This window comes from Eurytemora carolleeae, unplaced genomic scaffold (genome assembly GCF_000591075.1).
Source record: "Eurytemora carolleeae unplaced genomic scaffold, Eaff_2.0 scaffold1986, whole genome shotgun sequence".
NCBI lineage: Eukaryota > Metazoa > Arthropoda > Copepoda > Calanoida > Temoridae > Eurytemora > Eurytemora carolleeae.
Genome location: NW_019397874.1, coordinates 15,995 through 36,365, shown reverse-complemented (window position 1 = coordinate 36,365; position 20,371 = coordinate 15,995). Strand labels below are relative to the sequence as shown.

Here is a 20,371-nt window from a genome sequence, read left to right as displayed (position 1 = left end):
CGAACTTAGGTTTACGGGACTTTCTCTCTACAACAAGCTTTGAGGACTTCTTTGCAATGGCTTTCTGAACCCCAGCGAGTTCACAAATTCTCTTAATGAGAGGAGAATCCATGTACTTCATTTCAACAGCATCACAAGCCTGGTTGTAACTCAGGATCTGATTGTCCAGCAACTCCATGTGTTGTAATAACAGACTCAGATGTGAACTCTGATATCTCTGGTTGGGGCCCAAAAACCTTTGATCATCTAACATAAATATTAAGAAAACATTTATTCTTTCAAATTGTGTAATTAAAACAAATGTGAAACAAAAAATTCTAATATTACTTGCAAAAAGTTTTAGAATTTCAAAAATGCAATTAATGCCTTTACAGACATTTGACACAATCCAAATATTTTTCAGGCATTTCAAAACATTAAATATTAGGTTCACAGGTGTATATAGTAGAAACCAGACAAGTTTTCATTCTTTTCGTAATTTTTTCACTATTCAATAATTTTGATGTTTGCATTTTATCATAATTTTAATCATAATTGGGCAGGGTAAGTTATAACAATCCAATATTGGAGTTTCCGTACTGAAAGGATAATTACGGACACCGCTGCGCAATTCTCTCTTGGTGCAAAAGGGTTAATGGCCAGATCATGGTCTTGTGGATGGTCTATCTTGGACTACTTGACACTTGAACTAGAAACTCAATTTAATCAAAGGGTTCCTAAGATCCCCCTGTTCTTAAGAAAGCTAGATTTTATATCAGTTCTAGTAAGATTACTGGTGCTCAGACTGGTCCTGCACTCTGCACAGACCTATGTTTTCGAAAACTACAGAAGCTTAGATCTGGTTATAAGGTCTAGACTACCTGACAGATGTAGGAGGGCAGAAGGGCTAAGATTTGATCTTTACAAATTGATCGTGTCCTAGGGACAAGTAAATCTCTGTTTTTGATTGTACAAACATTTTTATTTTTACATATAATGTGAAGGTTTAATAAAATAAACTACTTAGTTTTTAAAAAACATGTAAACTATTTGAATAATGAAACTTTCCAATTCCCCCCCCCCTTTCAGAATATACATTCTAGGTGTTTTTAGGACCTAGTTGCTGGCAATCTTGTGTTCAAGGACCTGGTGAAGGGAGGGTTTCTGGAATACCTGGATGTGAATGAGGAGAATGATAGTAATATTGCTCTGTATGAAGCTGATATTGGACCCTCTACTACGCATCTAGAGATAGAACCCTTTACATTACTAGGTAGGGAGGGGGTATATAGGACCCTCTACCATTTATCTAAAGATAGAACTATTCACATAACTAGGGAGGGAGGGAGGGGGGATATAGGACCCTTTACCCTTCATCTTGAGAAAACACTTCAAATTACTAGGTAGGAAGGGAGGGATATAGGACCCACTACCTTTCATCTAAAGATAGAACCCTTCACAATACTTCACATTCTTTGTTATAAATTAGCATTGTAATACCTAATTTCAAAAGCCATAATAATGTCTGCTAGAGTTTATTTTATGAAAAGGGTAAAAGTCTGTAAACAAACATGTGGATATAATGTCTTCGCAAGATGAACAGTGAAGACGGACAAGTTTACTCTGTTTGTATAATGCAATTTTCTTGTTTTTCTAAGTACAACCAAATGCAGTCAAAACATAGACAAACAAAATGTGAACATAGCAGACGAAACTCTTACAAATTACAGCTTTCTCAGTATGTATCACTATACCAAATCAAAGAATTATCTAGAAAGAAGATATCGAATTTGCCAATGAATTCCCATGTTTATTGAGAAACCCTGTACCTAAGGTAGGGAGGGATATAGCACCCACTACCTTTCATCTGAAGATAGAACCCTTCACATTGCTAGGTATGGAGGGAGGGGGGATATTGAACCCTTTACCCCTCATCTAGAGAGAACACTTCAAACTATTATAGGTAGGTAGGGAGGGATATAGCACCCACTACCTTTCATCTGAAGATAGAACCCTTCACATTACTAGGTAGGGAGGGAGGGGGGAAATTGAACCCTTTACCCCTCATCTAGAGAGAACACTTCAAACTACTATAGGTAGGTAGGGAGGGATATAGCACCCACTACCTTTCATCTGAAAATAGAACCCTTCACATTACTAGGTAGGGAGGGAGGGGGTTATATTGAACCCTTTACCCATAAAGGAAGTGTTCGCAAAAAATTAAAGGGGGTAAGCTAACGCCAAAAAATATGTGATGGTGATTGCTTCTAATCTTACTTCTATTTGTCATATATAAGGAGAAAATTGTTAATCACAACTGATACCGAAGAATGTAGAATCCATACAAATTTAGAAAGTTGCAATATTCTACTCTATTCTATTCTAATCGGGAGGAGGATAAGTGCCCACTTTTACACAGCAGCTGACATTTTATTTTCTTACTTCTATCTGTTGCATCTATAAGGAAAAAATTGATACTGAGACCGAAGAATGTAGAATCCATACATATTCAGAAAATTGCAATATTCTCTATTCTATTCTAATCGGGAGGAGGATAGTGCCCACTTTTACACATCAGCTGACATTTTATTTTCAGGTGTTTGTGCTGGTCTAATTCCCTACCCTCACCATAATCAGAGCCCTAGGTGAATAAAAAGGTTCCTAAAAAATATCGGAATTCTTAATTAAAGATTAAAGGGATTGCTTACTTTTTTTAAATACACATAATATTCTAAAGTTTGCTTTTTTATCACAAATAAATACTGAAACCCGTGGTTTTCTAATTGAACAATAGACAGAGATGTTTGCACATTTTGGCGCTCATGGACACCTTTGAGCAGTAAGATGAACAGAGTTGTGATATGTGTTGATAATCGTTTTGGTTCCTTTTTTGTTTTATTTTGTTCTTGTTTTGTTTTATTTTGTTCTTGTTTTGTTTGTTTTCAGTTCATTCTTGGTTCTTGTTTTGTTTGTTATCAGTTCCTTTTTTTCTTGTTTTGTTTGTTTTCAGTTCGTTTTTGTTCTTGGTTTTTTTGTTTTCAGTTCGTTTTTGTTTGTTTTCAGATCTTTTTTGGTTCTTGTTTTGTTTGCTTTCAGTTCGTTTTTGGATCTTGTTTTGTTTGTTTTCAGTTCGTATTTGGTTCTTGTTTTGTTTGTTTTCAGTTCGTTTTTTCTTGTTTTGTTTGTTTTCGGTTCTTTTTTGTTTCTTGTTTTGTTTGTTTTCAGCTCGTTTTTGGTTCTTGTTTTGTTTGTTTTCAGTTCGTTTTTGGTTCTTGTTTTGTTTGTTATCAGTTCCTTTTTTTCTTGTTTTGTTTGTTTTCAGTTCGTTTTTGTTCTTGGTTTTTTTGTTTTCAGTTCGTTTTTGTTTGTTTTCAGATCTTTTTTGGTTCTTGTTTTGTTTGTTTTCAGTTCGTTTTTGTTTCTTATTTTGTTTCTTTTCAGTTCGTATTTGGTTCATTTTTTGCATACATTTTTCCTCTGGGACAGAAAATCGTTATGGGTTAGGTTTTCCATTTTTTTCTGATTAAATTTTATTTAAATGAACTAAAAAAAAACAACAACACTGGTTGTGCTCCTAAAGTCAAAAATTTGGGTTTTATGTGTAAATTGAACTAGGTGAACACTCCCTTAAACAAACGTAGCAAAATTGTGAATCTAATTGTCTAGGAACACTTATCAATGCGCTATGGGAAAGCAGGCTATGGGAACTATTGCCTTGAACCAGAAGAATAGAATTGATACTCTCATGTACAATCTAGTATATCCTATGCGTCCTATGGTCAAATCTAGAACAATTGAACTCATTTTGTATCATATTCATTGGAAAAATTTAAAACATAAATTGTCTCGTTTTCCACAGGTTTTTGGGCCTTACTGCAATTTATATCTCTTCAATGTTCATTGCAAAATGTGATAACAAATCTTTATAAAGGGACTGTAAGCATAATTGCAAGTGACCCATTCAAAGAGGGGAATGTCCGATTAACAACGGTTCCCTTAAAACCTGTGTGCGCTGTGTACATACAGTTTCAAAGACAGAGCACCGGCATTTTCAGCTGACTGCAAGCCTTTAGGTAACTTTGCACGCACATATCTCTGTATACAACGAACATACAATGGAGGGTCACTTGAATTTACGCTTACAGTCCCTTTAAGAAACTATCATTAAAATGATCAAATGATATTATCTTTAGTTTGTTATATACTATTTTTTTTATTATTGTAGGATCTACCTGCCGGTCAGAATGCTATTGTAGCTGTAATGTCCTACAGTGGATATGATATTGAAGATGCCATTATTCTAAACAATGCTAGTTTAGGTAATATGCAGAAATACTTAAAGATCTAAACATTCTTTTCTGAAAATTTTCATAATCCCTCCCCCCCCCCGCCTCTGTAGTGTTAAAATTAACTTCCTTAAGACTATGTGCGAATCTCAGCGGTACCTTTTAAACCTAAATTAAATTTTCTCCACGGTTTTTGTAAAGCAGAAATGCACAAATCACTTTATAGAGAAACCACAATTCAGCCGTTTAAAAAGGTTGCACCAATTTCAAGACAGGGTCGACTTTAAAGTGTCGTAACGTCTTAGGCTTTGATTTTACCGCTCTTACTCATTTATGGCTTCTTTTAGCTCATGAGACATGTATATTGTATACATCTTTGAACTAAAAAGAACTTGTTTTTAGTTATAGTCTAAAAGAATTATTTTGCAAAATTTTAATCGATTTTGCGTGAGAACTTTATATCCCAGGGAATAAAAGTAATGTAAGTTATAATGAGAAGTTGATAATTATCTCATACTGTAGTGATCAGACAGAGTTTTTAAAGGTACTGTTCTAAATCGGAGATGATGTTTCAAAAATGGAGGATCACTTAAATTTACGGTTAGAGTCCCTTTAAACAAATAATTTTCTAGATCGTGGATACGGAAGATGTCTGGTGTACAGGAACCAGAAGTGTGCTCTGAAAAGGTATGCAAACCAGACCTCTGACAGGGTCCTGGGACCTCTGGTGGACGCGGAGACTAAGAAACCTATATTCCGTCATGAAAGCTTAGATCAGGACGGAATATGTGCTACAGGAAGCAGAATGTTTAATAAACAGGTATTTTACACATTATATAATAATAATATACATTTGTATTTGTTATTATTGCTATTATTATTATTATTAAAAGACAACCCGTCATTCAATGAAGTAGGGGTTGGCGCTCCTCTCCGACCTAACGTTTCCAAGGATAATGTTTCCATTACCCCGGTAGGAGACTTATTGCTGGGCGGTTGCCGGTTATGAATGTATCCTCTATTGGCAAACCCTGGAAATCGAAGACGACATTCATCTTATTACTTAATCTTTTAGTAAACATTTATTCAACCTAAAAATTATGAAGTAAAATTATGACGATGTGTAACTGTACACCATGAACAACTGAACTCTATTTCATAATTGTTTATTGTAACAAGAGATAAATTAACTGAATATTGTACTCTAGGTGCTTATCAACAAGTGTATGCCAACTGTAACAAGGGATATATTAACTGAATATTGTATTCTAGGTGCTAATCAACAAGTGTATGCCAACTGTAACAAGGGATATATTAACTGAACCTGGATTGGTTCGACCTAATCAACCAGCAGAGTTTANAACAAGTGTATGCCAACTGTAACAAGGGATCCATTAACTGAATATTGTATTCTAGGTGCTAATCAACAAGTGTATGCCAACTGTAACAAGGGATCCATTAACTGAACCTGGATTGGTTCGACCTAATCAACCAGCAGAGTTTAGAGAAACACCAATCACATACAAGGTTCGCACACTAACTCTAGTTCATTTTAAGTACCTCTGACCTCTGACCTCTGGCCTCTGACCTCTGACCTCTGGCCTCTGACCTCTGACCTCTGGCCTCTGACCTCTGACCTCTGACCTCTGAGTAACCACAGAACTTCTTTCCAAATTTCTCCTCATATTCTCCATATCTGCATTTTTTTATTGGTTATTAACTTTGAATTGATTTTACAGCAGAATTTTGTTGGTTTTCTTGGGATTTGATCAGGCCCTTTCAAATGTCCCATCTTGTGTGAGATCTCAAAAATTGCAGATATTAAAATTTCTCGATCTAATAATAAACGTTGATCCAATTTTTAAGCATTTTTGATGATCTTTGAACCATTTTTAACTGTTTAGTAATTTGTTAATTCTTGCATTTCAATTTATTTTGTTTGATTTGTTTTCAGGGTCCTATCCCGTCCTATATCGAGAAGGTGATGTTGACCTGTGACGGGAATGATGCGACCCTGATCAAGATCCTGCTCCGACAAACCCGGAGACCAGAGCTCGGAGACAAATTCTCCTCTAGGCACGGACAGAAGGGAGTTACAGGGCTCATCGTGCAACAGGAGGATATGCCGTTCAACGATCAGGTTAATTTTGTTGAATTCGTTAGAGACACTGTTGCAGTACTTTATTTAAAGCGACTGTTGCAGTACTTTATTTAAGGGGACTGTTGTAGTACTTTATTTAAAGGGACTGTTGCAGTACTTTATTTAAGGGGACTGTTGTAGTACTTTATTCAAAGGGACTGTTGCAGTACTTTATTTAAAGGGACTGTTGTAGTACTTTATTTAAGGGGACTGTTGCAGTACTTTATTTAAAGGGACTGTTGTGGTACTATATTTAAATGGACTGTTGTAGTACTTTATTTAAAGGGACTGTTGCAGTACTTTATTTAAAGGGACTGATGCAGTACTTTATTTAAAGGGACTGTTGTGTTACTTAATTTAAAGGGACTGTTGCAAGACTTTATTTAAAGGGACTGTTGCAGTACTTTATTTAAAGGGACTGTTGCAGTACTTTATTTAAAGGAACTGTTGTTGTACTTTATTTAAAGGGACTGTTGCAGTACTTTATTTAAAGGGACTGTTGTGGTACTTTATTTAAAGGGACTGTTGTGGTACTTTATTTAAAGGGACTGTTGCAGTACTTTATTTAAAGGAACTGTTGTGGTACTTTATTTAAAGGGACTGTTGCAGTACTTTATTTAAAGGAACTGTTGTGGTACTTTATTTAAAGGGACTGTTGTGGTACTTTATTTAAAGGGACTGTTGTGGTACTTTATTTAAAGGGGGTGCATGTCCAGTTCACAACTGTTCCCTAAAAATCTAAAATCTCCTGCAGTAAGTTCAAATATATTTATATTTTTTATTTCAATATTTTGTTTAATTTGGTTTATGCTTACTTCAGAAAAATATATGAATTGATTTAATTTGAATTTAGCAAAACATTGAGATATTGCTTTTTCTCTTTTAAAGTGATTTGTGGAATTATGCAGTAGAAACAAGGAAAGAAAATTGAAAAAATTTCCCTTTTTTCAAGGCATTGTATACGTAAAAAATATCCCAACAGTCCCTCAAACTTGTTCCCCTCTTTTTCTTTTATGACGGAAAACACAGAAATTAAAATATCAAAATTTTTGACTTTTTGAAATTTAAATTGGAGGCGTTGCATCTATGACATTTTTCAATATCTCAGTAAATAATGGTGTTAGCCGGTTCTACTTTTGCATGTATACGCTTTTGATGCTCTAGGAACAGGATATGACGTCAAATCTTCAATGTCTTCGTTCGGAGACCGGAGATATGGGAAAATGTACCTCCGTCGGCTCCGATTTTTTATCTCCGGCCCTAATGAACTTACAGAGCCCAAATTCAACACACATACACCTAAGGACCTATATAATTTAAAGAAAATTTTATCGCTAAACATTTTTAACTATTATGATTAGGGAATATGCCCGGACATGATCATGAACCCCCACGGGTTCCCGAGCAGAATGACGGTTGGGAAGCTGATGGAGTTGCTGGGAGGGAAGGCCGGGGTTCTCAAGGGGAAATTCCATTACGGGACTGCATTCGGTGGTTCGAAGGTAAGCTATTTTTATACCTTGAGGTATAGCTACAAGATGAAGGTAGAAGGGTCAGTGTGAACATTTTACTTTGACTTGTTAAGACAGCTAAGAACTGCTAAGTGTTACGTATCAAAACTGTTAAGAACCGGTTATATCAAAGTTTGTAATGTTGGAGTCTCTTTGGGCAGAGCAGGAGGGCTTAACGATTCTAGTTTACTTACAAAAAAACCAAGATTCTGAGCCCTAGTAAGATACAGTGAAGTTAAACAATAAACAATCCCTCTTCCCACCCATTGAGTTGAATACATGTATCAATTAATAAAGTAGATCTCTGTCTGTTAATTGGGTTTTATGTCCCATCATAACTCGGGAACCCCTTGAATCAAATATATGTTTTTAGTGGAAACCTGCAGTAAGTGATTAGTAGTTCTAGGTCTATAGAGGGGGGCAGGGGGTAAATAGTTCTAGGTCTATAGAGGGGGGCAGGGGGTAAATATGACTTTTAGCAAGAATATTAATAATGATGATAATAACCGGACCCAGCTAATCATTTTAGAGGATGCCAATTTATCAGACGAATAAAACTATCTGAAAAATGCAAATTTAAATTTTAAATATTTTAAATTTTCAGGTTAAAGATATTAGTGAGGAGTTAATAGAGGCAGGATATAATTACCAGGTTAGACTCACATATTTTTTTTTTAAATACTTTTTACTAAAAAAAAGTCGCTTATTTTCTCCGACCAAAAAAAAATTTGCAACAATTTTGGAGAAAAAAAATTTAGAAATATGTATTCAAGAAAATGGGACAAATGAATGATTTGAAAAATGTTTATTTGGTTAAATGTAAACTTGGGAATGTAAGTATGGGAAAACGTATATTTTGAGAAAATATGTACTTGAGAAAACATTTAATTAGGAAAATATATATTAGGAAAATGTTTATTTGGAGAAATATAAAAAATATATATTTCGTAAAATAGACATTTGAAAAATGTATTTTTGTTGAGAGTTTATATTTAGAAAAGTTTATAATTTGGAAATGTCATTTGGGAAAATGATAGAAAATATTTTAAAAACATTATTTTGGCAAATGGATTTTTTGGAAAATGTACATTTTGATAATTAATGCCTTGCGCAAAAGTGATGAGGAAAGATCTTAACATCTTATTCCATGGACTTCTACGGAATAATGGTTTATCGCTTGTTTGTTTAGTTTCAAAACTACGAAAAGACGACATGTTCTGATAATAACTTGTACAGGGCAAGGATACCCTGACATCTGGTATAACTGGTGAGAGCCTTCAAGCGTATATCTACCATGGACCAGTTTACTACCAGAAACTCAAGCATATGGTCATTGATAAGATGCATGGTCGGTCAACCGGACCCAGGGCTGTACTCACTAGACAACCTACAGAGGGTAGATCCAGGTACACGATTTATTAAGAATAAGTGCAGTGGGACCTACATAAATCTTATATTACAGTATCAAATTATCATAAGATATTGTAAATGTCGCTATCAACACTTATATCAGTTTTACTGTAATTATCTATCTCGGGTAGGACTTAATGAATAACGAGATGTAGATTAACTAGATCTTGTACGGATACTTGAGCTGCTTCTCGTTTTTTGCAAAAAGTGCACCAGATAAAATATTATCTGTTAAATGTCGTATTCATTCAACATTTTATTGAGAACGGCAATATTGACTCTGTAGTTTTGATTTGTTATATCTGAGAATGTGCTCTAAACATATTTAATTTAAAGATATATCAATCATAACAAATTTTAAAGAATCTGAAGCGACGTTTCTGAACAAAAGCAAATTTCAATGCGCTTTATTATCATTATCATTGTATAACTGAAGTTCCGTGTGGGTTTCTCTTTCAGAATAGTATGCTTCTGGTGGAGAGATTAATGATATCTAGTGATGCTTTCAACGTAGAGGTAATTTAAGGTTTTTCAGGATCTTCAAAGTGAATGTAGACTTAATATCAAGTGACCCTCCGTACATTGATACCCTTTAAACATTTATCTGATGATGAATGAGATATCTTAGTTTTTCTATTTGAAAATTTATTATTTTCAATTGTGGTTTCTCTTCTGAAGTTATTTCCGAATGTGTGCAGTAAAGAATATGGAAATTGTCGGAATTCACCACCTTTTACACGAATAAAAATCTTAAGGATAGCTTTATGAATCTGACATACCATTCGGTTTATGAAAGGTCACTTAAAATTACGTCTACAATCCCTATCAGTTTACAGAACAAAGTTTAAAACTTCTGACTTTAATGAGTGATATAAATTTTGAGACATTTTCTCCTTTAGAAAATGATTTGTCATGTTATAGTAAGTATATGTATTGATATTTAAAAAAAAAATACACGTAAGTAAATAATTAAGCTAGCCCTTTAATTTACATAGCCTTTGTTTAAAATTTAACGAATAATCTTTATAAACACAAGAATTTTTTATTTATTTTTTTGGAATTTTTTATTCTATTGTTACAGGATTTTTACTAAGATTTTATTCTCTAGGTGTGCGGAGGCTGTGGTCTGCTGGCGTATTCAGGCTGGTGCCATTCATGTCAAACATCATCAGGAGTATCAGCTATTAGGTCAGTAGTGCCATTCATGTCAAACATCATCAGGATTATCAGCTATTAGGTCAGTAGTGCGATTCATGTCAAACATCAGGAGTATCAGCTATTAGGTCAGTATTGTCATTCATTTCAAACATGAGGAGTATCAGCTATTAGGTCAGTATTGTCATTCATGTCAAACATCAGGAGTTTCAGCTATTTAGGTCAGTATTGTCATTCATGTCAAACACCAGGAGTATCAGCTATAAGGTCAGTATTGTCATTCATGTCAAACATCAGGAGTATCAGCTATTAGGTCAGTAGTGTCATTTATGTCAAACATCATCAGGAGTATCAGCTATTAGGTCAATAGTGTCATTCATGTCAAACACAGGAGTATCAGCTATTAGGTTAGTAGTGTCATTCGTGTCAAAAATCATCAGTGGAATATTAAATATTATGTTTTTTTAAACTTGAATGTTGAATCAAATTGTTCTATTTTTCGAATTTTATAAAATTAGCTTTATGTATTTTGCAGAAAACATTGTTAATAATGATTAGCAATATTTAAGTGCTCATAACTTGGAAGGAAATATAGAGGCAGAAGTTTTAGCTAAAATTACAAACATTTCGCCTTTTAATGAATTATTTTGACAAATTAACAGATTTCCTCAAATTTCTTGTGAAGCATCGCCCTGAATAATTATAATATATAGAATAAACAATCTTGTGTGACAGAAACAATCTCAAGAACTGACGAGGGTCAACCCAGACTGAAATATATTTTCAATAAATGTGGAACTAACATCTACTTTTTACTCTACACCATCACCGAATTTTAAATGTTTTAGAATGAAGTATTAAATCTATTAAAATTCCTCCCATTTTTACTAATTTAATATTTTATTTGTTTAGAATCCCGTACGCTTGCAAGCTTCTGTTCCAAGAGCTCCAAAGCATGAATATAGTTCCACGTCTCAAACTAGAGAAATATTGCCAGTAGCAGAATACATCCTTGTAGTTCTCCAATTCTTCAGTTAAGATGTAGAAAGGAACATACTGCACATTGCCAACATTTTTTGCCTGCTGTGATTTTTTGTTATTTTTTCGTTAAATAAAAAATTAATATTCTTAAAAATTATATATTTGATCACTTTTTTGTTTGATATTTTTAGCGATTATATTCCAGATCCATACTGGGCACACAGTATCATAATATTCACATCCAGGATCTATATCCTCGTCATTCTCCGAACCCTCGTCCTCGGTAGCTTCCGATCCTTCATCCAAGGTAGTATCCGATCCTTCATCCTTCTCTGTGTCTAGACTATTCTCTCCAAATTCTTCCACTGTCGCTCTGTAAAAAAGCATATTTGGAACACTAGTACTTTTTATGAACCCTATTTTTACTCAATTTTTTTCTTCAAAATGTCGTCTAAAGAGACTGCCTTGAGTGCCCATGTTGTTTTGTGGCCTTACATTTTAATATGAGTGTGCTCTTTTTACAACAGTACCCTTGAAATCTCTGTCTTATTCTTACAGAATAGAAAAAGATTACTTATTTGATTTGATAGGATTAACTTTTATTTTCTCAACCAGTGGCCGAATTTAAAGAATTTGAGCGGCGGTTTAAATTTCAGCCGTGGCTTAAATATGGTTGGTTCCACTTAAAATTGTATCAAATGTTTCAAGATTTAAGCCGGCGCTTGATTTAAACCGGGTTTTAGCAGATTCTTTAAATTCCATCTCTGTTCTTAAACAACTTATTAGTTTACTGTAGAATTTTGTTTACATTTTTTGTCGTCGTTATTTAGTAATTTAAAAAAAACAATTCTGAAATCGTATCCACACAAAAGTACAAATTTGAACGTCCACTTTGCGCTCATAAATCCTAAAGAATTTGTCCACATCACTGCATACTCAGTTCAACTACCTTACATAGCAGGTCTGTCCCTTTAAAAAGAAAGATGTCTTGCTCATCATGGATTAACTTTTATTTTCTCAACCAGTGGCCGAATTTAAAGAATTTGAGCGGCGGTTTAAATTTCAGCCGTGGCTTAAATATGGTTGGTTCCACTAAAAATTGTATCAAATGTTTCAAGATTTAAGCCGGCGCTTGATTTAAACCGGGTTTTAGCAGATTTAAACCGCGGCTCAAATTCTATAAATTCCATCTCTGTTCTTATTAGTTTACTGTAGAATTTTGTTTAAATTTTTTGTCGTCGTTATTTAGTAATTTAAAAAAACAATTCTGAAATCGTATCCACACAAAAGTACAATTTTGAACGTCGACTTTGCGCTCATGAATCCTAAAGAATTTGTCCACATCACTGCATACTCAGTTCAACTACCTTACATAGCAGGTCTGTCCCTTTAAAAAGAAAGATGTCTTGCTCATCATTGAGTATTGACCAGACAATGGCTTAAAAAGAACCGTTGTGAGCTTCAAACAGAGGGTCATTTAAAACCACGTCTACAGACTTTTTTAAAGCTTTTAACCAGTCATATATTTCTGCCGGGTCAAAGTATGAAAATTCCAAGATTTAAAATCTCGAAAATTAGATAGAAAAGGTCAAGGTGAAGAAACCTGAATTCTTGAGCGGAGCGTTGACCCCTCGCTAGAGCCTCCAGTAGTTGGCGCTCCGATATTTCATCTTCACTCAACCACCTGAACAATTTGGTTTAGAGGTTGGCGAAATCTTAGCATTTCCATCTCATGCAGGGACTATTATAGAGTGCAGTAGATGTTATATCGATGATATATATAAAACTATATCCGTGTTTATAACTTTAAAACTATGTGTGATTAAGAATGAATGAGATATCCATGTTTATAACTTTAAAACTTGACTGGCGTGGGTTCTGCTTCAGGTACAACAGAAAATATTGTTAGAATTTAAAAAGATTTACTCTGAAAAACAGCTTTATCTTCTTCATTATCGATAAGATATTGGGTACCGTCGTGAATCAGGCATGCCCACTCTATTTAAACAAAATTACGAAGATTGTCTTTGCTCCTCATTCAAGCTCCGCCCATGGTAATAAGTAATACAGTAGAACCCACAAAGAATGAGACTGTAAAGACGACCTGAAACGCTTAAAATATGACGATCCCAAGATTATATAAAGTTTTTTGCCATAAATATAATCTTTTAATGGCGTATTAAATCATGTAGCAAAGTTTACTGTTACACATTGCGTATAGTCGTCTCTAGAATATCATGCTGTGTGGTTAACGCTGTAATTAAGCGTAAATAAAACAAACAAAACATAGATATGACAGCGTGGGAAAATTTGTTGATTCAGTAATAAAACCCGATTCTAACCTAGCTATAATATGTCCTATAAACTGAGTCAGATTAGAGGAAACATCTCCCCACACTCCACCGTTCAGTCCTACAAGTAACAAAAAATATATAAATACTTGGAGTAAATTACACAATACACATTAAGTTTAATTTTGCTCAAATACACTTTCTTAGCTTTGCAAGGTTCTATAATAGTTCACATATATCCTAGCTGTACACTACAGAAATAACCTAGTTCATATATATATTCATTTCTTTTAGCTGTACAGTGTACAGAGTACATAACTAGCCTAATTCACATATACTCCTATAGCTGTACAGTTTGCATAACCAAGCTAGTTCACATATACTCCTAGCTGTACACTGTACAGAAATAATATAGTTCATATATATACTCATTACTTTTAGCTGTACAGTGTACAGAGTACATAACTAACCTAGTTCACATATACTCATATAGCTGTACAGTTTACATAACCAAGCTAGTTCACATATACTCCTATAGCTGTACAGTGTACAAAACTAACCTAGTTCACATATACTCCTAGCTGTACAGTGTACATAAATAATCTAGTTCACAAATACTCCTAGCTGTACAGTGTACAGTATGCATAACTAACCTAGTTCACATATTATACTCATAGCTGTACAGTGTACTTATCTAACCTAGTTCACATATACTCCTAGCTGCACAATGTTTAGCCCCGGCTTGATTAATATGCCAGGAGTTAAGAAGCATCGTTGCTCCAAGTCCAAGTTCATCTTTAATATCATCACGGGACATTCTGAAATACAGACAGAGGTCACCAAATGTAGAAAGAAAATTAATTTTGACCTTAGTTCAATGTTTTTTNTGATATATTCCTATATGTTGGATCTGTTGATATTATGAAAGTATGATATATTCCTATATGTTGGATCTGTTGATATTATGAAAGTATGATATATTCCTATATGTTGGACCTGTTGATATTATGAAAGTATGCTGATATATTCCTAAATGTTGGATCCGATCTACTGAAAAGTGTCAAGGAGATGGTTTGGTTCTGGATCTGTTTCTCCGGGTTCAGGTTCAGGTTCTCTATCTCCAGGTATATATCTTCTCCAGATCGTTCTTCACGTTTCCTCCGTCCTACTCCGGGAGGAACCATCATAACCTGAAGCACAGGCGCAAATGTGAAAACAATAAAGGGACTTTTTGCGTATTTTTAAGTGACTCTCAATACAAAGAGGGGAATGTCCGAATTACAACGCTACCCTTTCAACCTTTGACTGGTTATCAAGGGCGAAGAATGTTACAAATATTCCTTGAAAATCCCGAATATTTATAGAATATTCAGAATTTTGAGGAATATCTGTACATATTTAGTCAACACGGTTTTCAAAAGTTCTAATATAAATATTTATATTCTGCGACTTTTAGAAATTGAATATTAATACTTCTTAAATACAAAACAGGTTGCAAACAAAGTATTCAACAATTAGTTCATTATCTCTGATCTGGCAAAGGTTTAAAGGGTACTGTTGTGAATCAGACACGCCACTCTACAAATGGAAGGTTACTTAAAAATACACATACTGTTCCTTTAAAAGTACTGTCTAGTGTCTAGTGTCTAGTGTCTAGTATCTAGTGTCTAGTGCCTAAGTGTCTAGTGTCTAAGTGTCTAGTGTCTAGTATCTAGTATCCAGTGTCTAGTGTCTAGTGTCTAGTGTCTAGTATCCAGTGTATAGTGTCTAGTGTCTAGTGTCTAGTATCTAGCATCTAGTGTCTAGTGTCTAGTATCCAGACCATGGTAGTTGAGCTGAGAGAACATGGTATTGTAGAGAAATTTTTCTGGATTTATTTGAGACTTATAATGAGACTTTTTTTTACAGTGTATAATTGTTCAGCAAGAGCCCGAATTAAATCTTAAATTCTGGAGAGAGTATTTTGAGAATAGGTTTTTTTTAATTTTTTCAAATACGACCGTACAAAAGTGGTGGAGGAACAGGTTCAGAAAATAAAAATTAAATCTTATCCTCGAAACTTATTAATCTTATTTAGTTATCATTTTCTTTAATGTTTCATTTTTCACAAAGTTTTCCATACAGATTTCCAGGAATTTTTATTTCTAGTGTCTAGTATCTAAGTGTCTAGTGTCTAGTATCTAGTATCTAGTGTATGGTGTCTAGTGTCTAGTGTCTAGAATCTAGTGTCTAGTGTCTAGTGTCTAGTGTCTAGTGTCTAGTGTCTAGTGTCTAGTGTCTAGTGTCAAGTGTCTAGTGTCAAGTGTCTAGTTTCTTGTATCTAGTGTCTAGTGTCTAGTGTCTAGTGTCTAGTGTCTAGTGTCTAGTGTCTAGTGTCTAAGTGTCTAGTGTCTAGTATCTAGTATCCAGTGTATAGTGTATAGTGTATAGTGTCTAGTGTCTAGTATCCAGTGTATAGTGTCTAGTGTCTAGTGTCTAGTATCTAGTATCAAGTGTATAGTGTCTAGTGTCTAGTGTCTAGTGTCTAGTGTCTAGTGTCTAGTGTCTAGTATCTAGTATCCAGTGTATAGTGTCTAGTGTATAGTATCTAGTGTCTAGTGTCTAGTATCTAGTATCCAGTGTATAGTGTCTAGAGTCTAGTGTATAGTGTCTATAAGTGTCTGCACCTGATTAGCTGATGATTGTCCTGGGTTTGTATTACTCTCAGTATTACTGTTAAGATTTTGGTTGTTGGTGTTATCGTTGATGTTGTTGCGGTTGTTGTTGTTGTTGGCATTGCTCACTATAATAAAAATAGTTTCAAGAAAAAAACCTTTTTTCCAAATTTTAGAAGATGTTGTCAGAGATTGATCCTTTCTAACACAGTGAAAAATTCCTTTAATATGTTGCCTATCTTATTGTATACAGTCCCTTTAATATTATCCTAGTAGACCAATTATATTGAATACAGTATACAGTCCCTTTAATATTTACCTAGTAGATCAATTATATTGAATACAGTATACAGTCCCTTTAATATTTACCTAGTAGATCAATTATATTGAATACAGTATACAGTCCCTTTAATATTTACCTAGTAGATCAATTATATTGAATAAAGTATACAGTTCCTTTAATATTTACCTAGTAGATCAATTATATTGAATACAGTGAGAAGAAGAGCGATCAAACTAAATGTACTCATTCCACCTCCACCTAGAGATTAAATCAATTAATGAAATACGAATATTTTAGCAATCAATTAACAATTTATTGACTCAATAAAGAAATCAATTTTAATCTTTGTATTTAACTTGTAAATTTAAAAATTTGAATTTAGGTAAGGGCAAAACTATTGAGACATTTTTCAATAAAAAAGTTCAAAGTCACCTTGCACCTGTTTTTAAGTTTTCTTTGATATATTATCAACAATGATTTAACTTATTCCTATTTTCATTTTGTGTGTAAATCAAATCACTAGTATATGCTTCCAAATAAATTTCATCAAAATAAATCAAGATGGTTAACAAAATGTCCATTTAGATTTCAGAAACGTTAAATTCGTAAAAATCCCTTGGAAATAAATCAAAATGGTTAACAGAATATCTATTTTGATTCCAGAAACGTTAAATTCGTAAAGATCCCATGAAAATTAAGCCAATTATAAACAAAAAACCTTTTTTGTTTATAAGTATAAATATACTTGTCAGAGTAATAAAAAACTAGTTTTTTTGTCTTAATTAAATAAAACAATTTTTAAAATACCAAAAAAACGGATAAAAGGGTATATTCAGCCGTTGATATCCATATTTATATATCAACACGTTGTGAAAAAATGTTAAAATCTTCCCTAAATATTGATATCTGTTTTTTTAATCGTCAATTACTGAATGAGTTTTGATTTTTTCAATGTTTTCTTTAAAGTTTTTTCTTAAATAAATACTTTGCTAGAGTTTATTTGTTGCTGGTGCGAAAAAGATTTGACATTTTATATTCAAAGGGACTATACAGGCGTATAAAGAGACTCTTAATAAAAAAAATGACATTAATTCACAAGGGTATCCTTACAGGAAGTCACCGGCAATGTATGGTAGTTGAACTGAGAATGTAGTATTGTGGAGAAATTTTTTAGGATTTATTTGAGCGCAAAGTCGACTTTCAAAATCATCCATTTGGGTGGTTACGCTTTGAGAATCGATTTCTTTTAAAATTATTAAATAGTGGCGACATAAAATGAAATAAAAGTTCTACAGTAAACTAATTAGATGTTTAGGAACAGGTTGAGAAAATAAAAATTAACTCTTATCATCGAAAATAAGTAATCTTATTCAGTTATTAGTTTCTGTAATCTGTCATGGTTCACACACATTTTTTGTAGATTTTTTAGAATTTTTATTGAAAAGACGACATTTGAAGAATTTATAGAAATCTGCGAACAATAATTTAGTAAAGATTAAGTAATTCAATATAGTGATGAAAAAGAAATAATTGATTCTAACATTGATTTATTGACAAATTTCTCATGAGAAATATGTTCCTAACCATCTAATTTATTGTTTCTGTATAGAATTTGATACATTTTCGTCGTCGTTATTTATTAATTTCAAAATAGTTGTTACTTTTAATTGATGTTTCTCTATAAAAGTGACTTGCGGATTTCTTGCTGCAGAAACAATAGAGAGAAATTGTGGGAACATTTCAAGGTAGAAAAACGAGGATATCTTCTACAATGTTAATTAGAGAAATAATTTATAAATATATGTACACATATAAACACATATTCTGACGCTCAGCCTTATGAGATAATCTGTACATACAGGATCCCACATTTTAGAGGTTTTTGAAATAACTATCTATCTATTCAGTTGGATGATAGATAGATAGATAAATAGATATTTCTTAAAAACGCTGTACGCACTTCTACATTAAATATCTTTGTTCATGATAAACAATCTCTTTGATTAATTAATTTACCTCCTGCTGCTGCTCCGCAATCTGCAGCTCCCCCAGGAAACCAGAGAACAGGATCAGGACCAGGACCATCTTCTCCTCCTCCTCCTCCTGTATACCCTTCAGGATCAAGAGGTTCAAAAGCAAAGAAAAGTTGATATTTTTTTGCATCGGCTAAAATCCAACAATGATCCTTTAGTTATGAAATTTTTGAATCAATGTGTAGACCGGGGTGACTTTGGAATGTTGTACAGAGGCCCGTAGCCAGGGGGGGTGCAAGGGTGCAGGTGCACCCCCTTTTCTTCTGAAAGAGGGGTGCAAATTTGCACCCCCCTCCCTCTAGTCCCATATAAAAGAAATTATTTCATAAGTTTCTAAAATCTAGTTATAAATTATATAGCCCAAATAAGAATTGATTTCCAAACCAAATTATAATCTATTTGTGCGTTACTCATTAAAAGTGTGACGGAGTTTGTGTGTACTCTCTCAACTCATCCCCTGAGTCATGTCTCTCCTGTGACCTGTCGCAGGCTTAATAACAGTTGATCAGTACACTCTGTTGATTAAATATAAAACAACATAAAAATTTACTCATAGTCATTTAATAGTTGTTTAAGACTAATTAAAACAGTATGATTTATTAATTATATGCATAGAGTCCCATGTAAATGAAATGGTAATCTCCTGTACACTTTCAGACGTTTAGCCCCCCCTTGACCGGTGTGCTATGTTTTATGAGTCTGTTTTTTTTGAGGCATTTCCGTGGTGAGGTAATAGAAAATTAAGAACACATAAAATTAATTTATTTCACTGTAAGATAAGTACTTATATCTAAAATTAACACTCCACACTGTTAATAATAATTTTCTATCCTGTATTCCCGGGAGCACCATGACTCTGCAGATTTTTATCAATACTAAATTTATTTTATTTTATTTAATATCATCACCTTGATCACTTTTATAGAAGAAATACGCCAAAACGAACCAAACCGATTCGAAAGTTGGATCGTTATTCTTTTAATTGTAATTTCGATTTTTTTAAAAATCATTTTGATGAATCCCCCGGAAACCTTTATAATGTGAACTGCTGCTAGCTCCGTGAAGATTATTTTGCCTGAAAATTAACATCATTTTTTAGTTACTTTTTATTCATGTGTAATTATGCAAAAAACATTATTTGATATGGTTTTATAATTATAAATTATAATTTAACCGCTTTTGATGTAAGATTTGAAGAAGAAAAAAATCCAGTTTGCAAATTTTAGCGAATTATAGAAACGAATTGAAACAATTCGTCATATCATAGTTTGTCGCTGAAATATCAACATGAACAGGTTATAAAATTGATTTTAATATGTGTTTTATATTATTTTCAACCTTACAATATAATATAAAGTTAGAATTGTTGTGTTGTTAATATTGGGATCAAGTATCTTATGTGGATTAATTTAATACAGGGTGTCCCACGAAACATGACAGTATGCAGTAAAAAGCCTGTAACACCACCCGAACACCCATAAGTGTCCACAAAAAATTTCAGCCCAATCGGTCCAGCCGTCTGGCCGGATATACGCAACATATATATATACGAATGTTTTGTTTTATTGTATAGATTGTAGTCCGTTTACGGCGTTTTAATGTACATTTAGTCCGTTCTTCAAATTTAGAATTGATTATGTATAATTGT

At 33.5% G+C, this 20,371-nt stretch overlaps 2 protein-coding genes across 2 annotated transcripts in view; one reads left to right on the top strand and one right to left on the bottom strand.

Annotated features, from left to right (window-relative positions):
* Positions 1-758: 758 nt before the first annotated feature.
* On the top strand, positions 759-11,619 carry LOC111716169 (DNA-directed RNA polymerase III subunit RPC2; the record flags this gene model as incomplete). The annotated part of the gene is made up of 14 exons (XM_023491598.1): positions 759-849; positions 1,093-1,252; positions 2,576-2,624; positions 3,646-3,791; positions 4,203-4,298; positions 4,898-5,085; positions 5,682-5,792; positions 6,220-6,405; positions 7,767-7,907; positions 8,521-8,568; positions 9,153-9,322; positions 9,791-9,842; positions 10,435-10,514; positions 11,394-11,619. Coding segments are annotated over 14 exons (1,606 nt in total), but the record flags the coding sequence as incomplete, so codon positions are not given.
* The window catches only part of LOC111716170 (uncharacterized), a 21,478-nt gene continuing 12,716 nt past the window's right edge, over positions 11,610-20,371 (bottom strand). Inside the window, exons 2-10 of the mRNA XM_023491599.1 lie at positions 19,755-19,798; positions 18,707-18,802; positions 16,877-16,948; positions 16,420-16,535; positions 14,750-14,943; positions 14,453-14,571; positions 13,805-13,874; positions 13,066-13,146; positions 11,610-11,835 (exon numbers count right to left, since the gene is read on the bottom strand). Coding sequence (XP_023347367.1) covers positions 11,610-11,835; positions 13,066-13,146; positions 13,805-13,874; positions 14,453-14,571; positions 14,750-14,943; positions 16,420-16,535; positions 16,877-16,948; positions 18,707-18,802; positions 19,755-19,798 — 1,018 coding nt within the window. The remainder of the gene's footprint in view (positions 11,836-13,065; positions 13,147-13,804; positions 13,875-14,452; positions 14,572-14,749; positions 14,944-16,419; positions 16,536-16,876; positions 16,949-18,706; positions 18,803-19,754; positions 19,799-20,371) is intronic.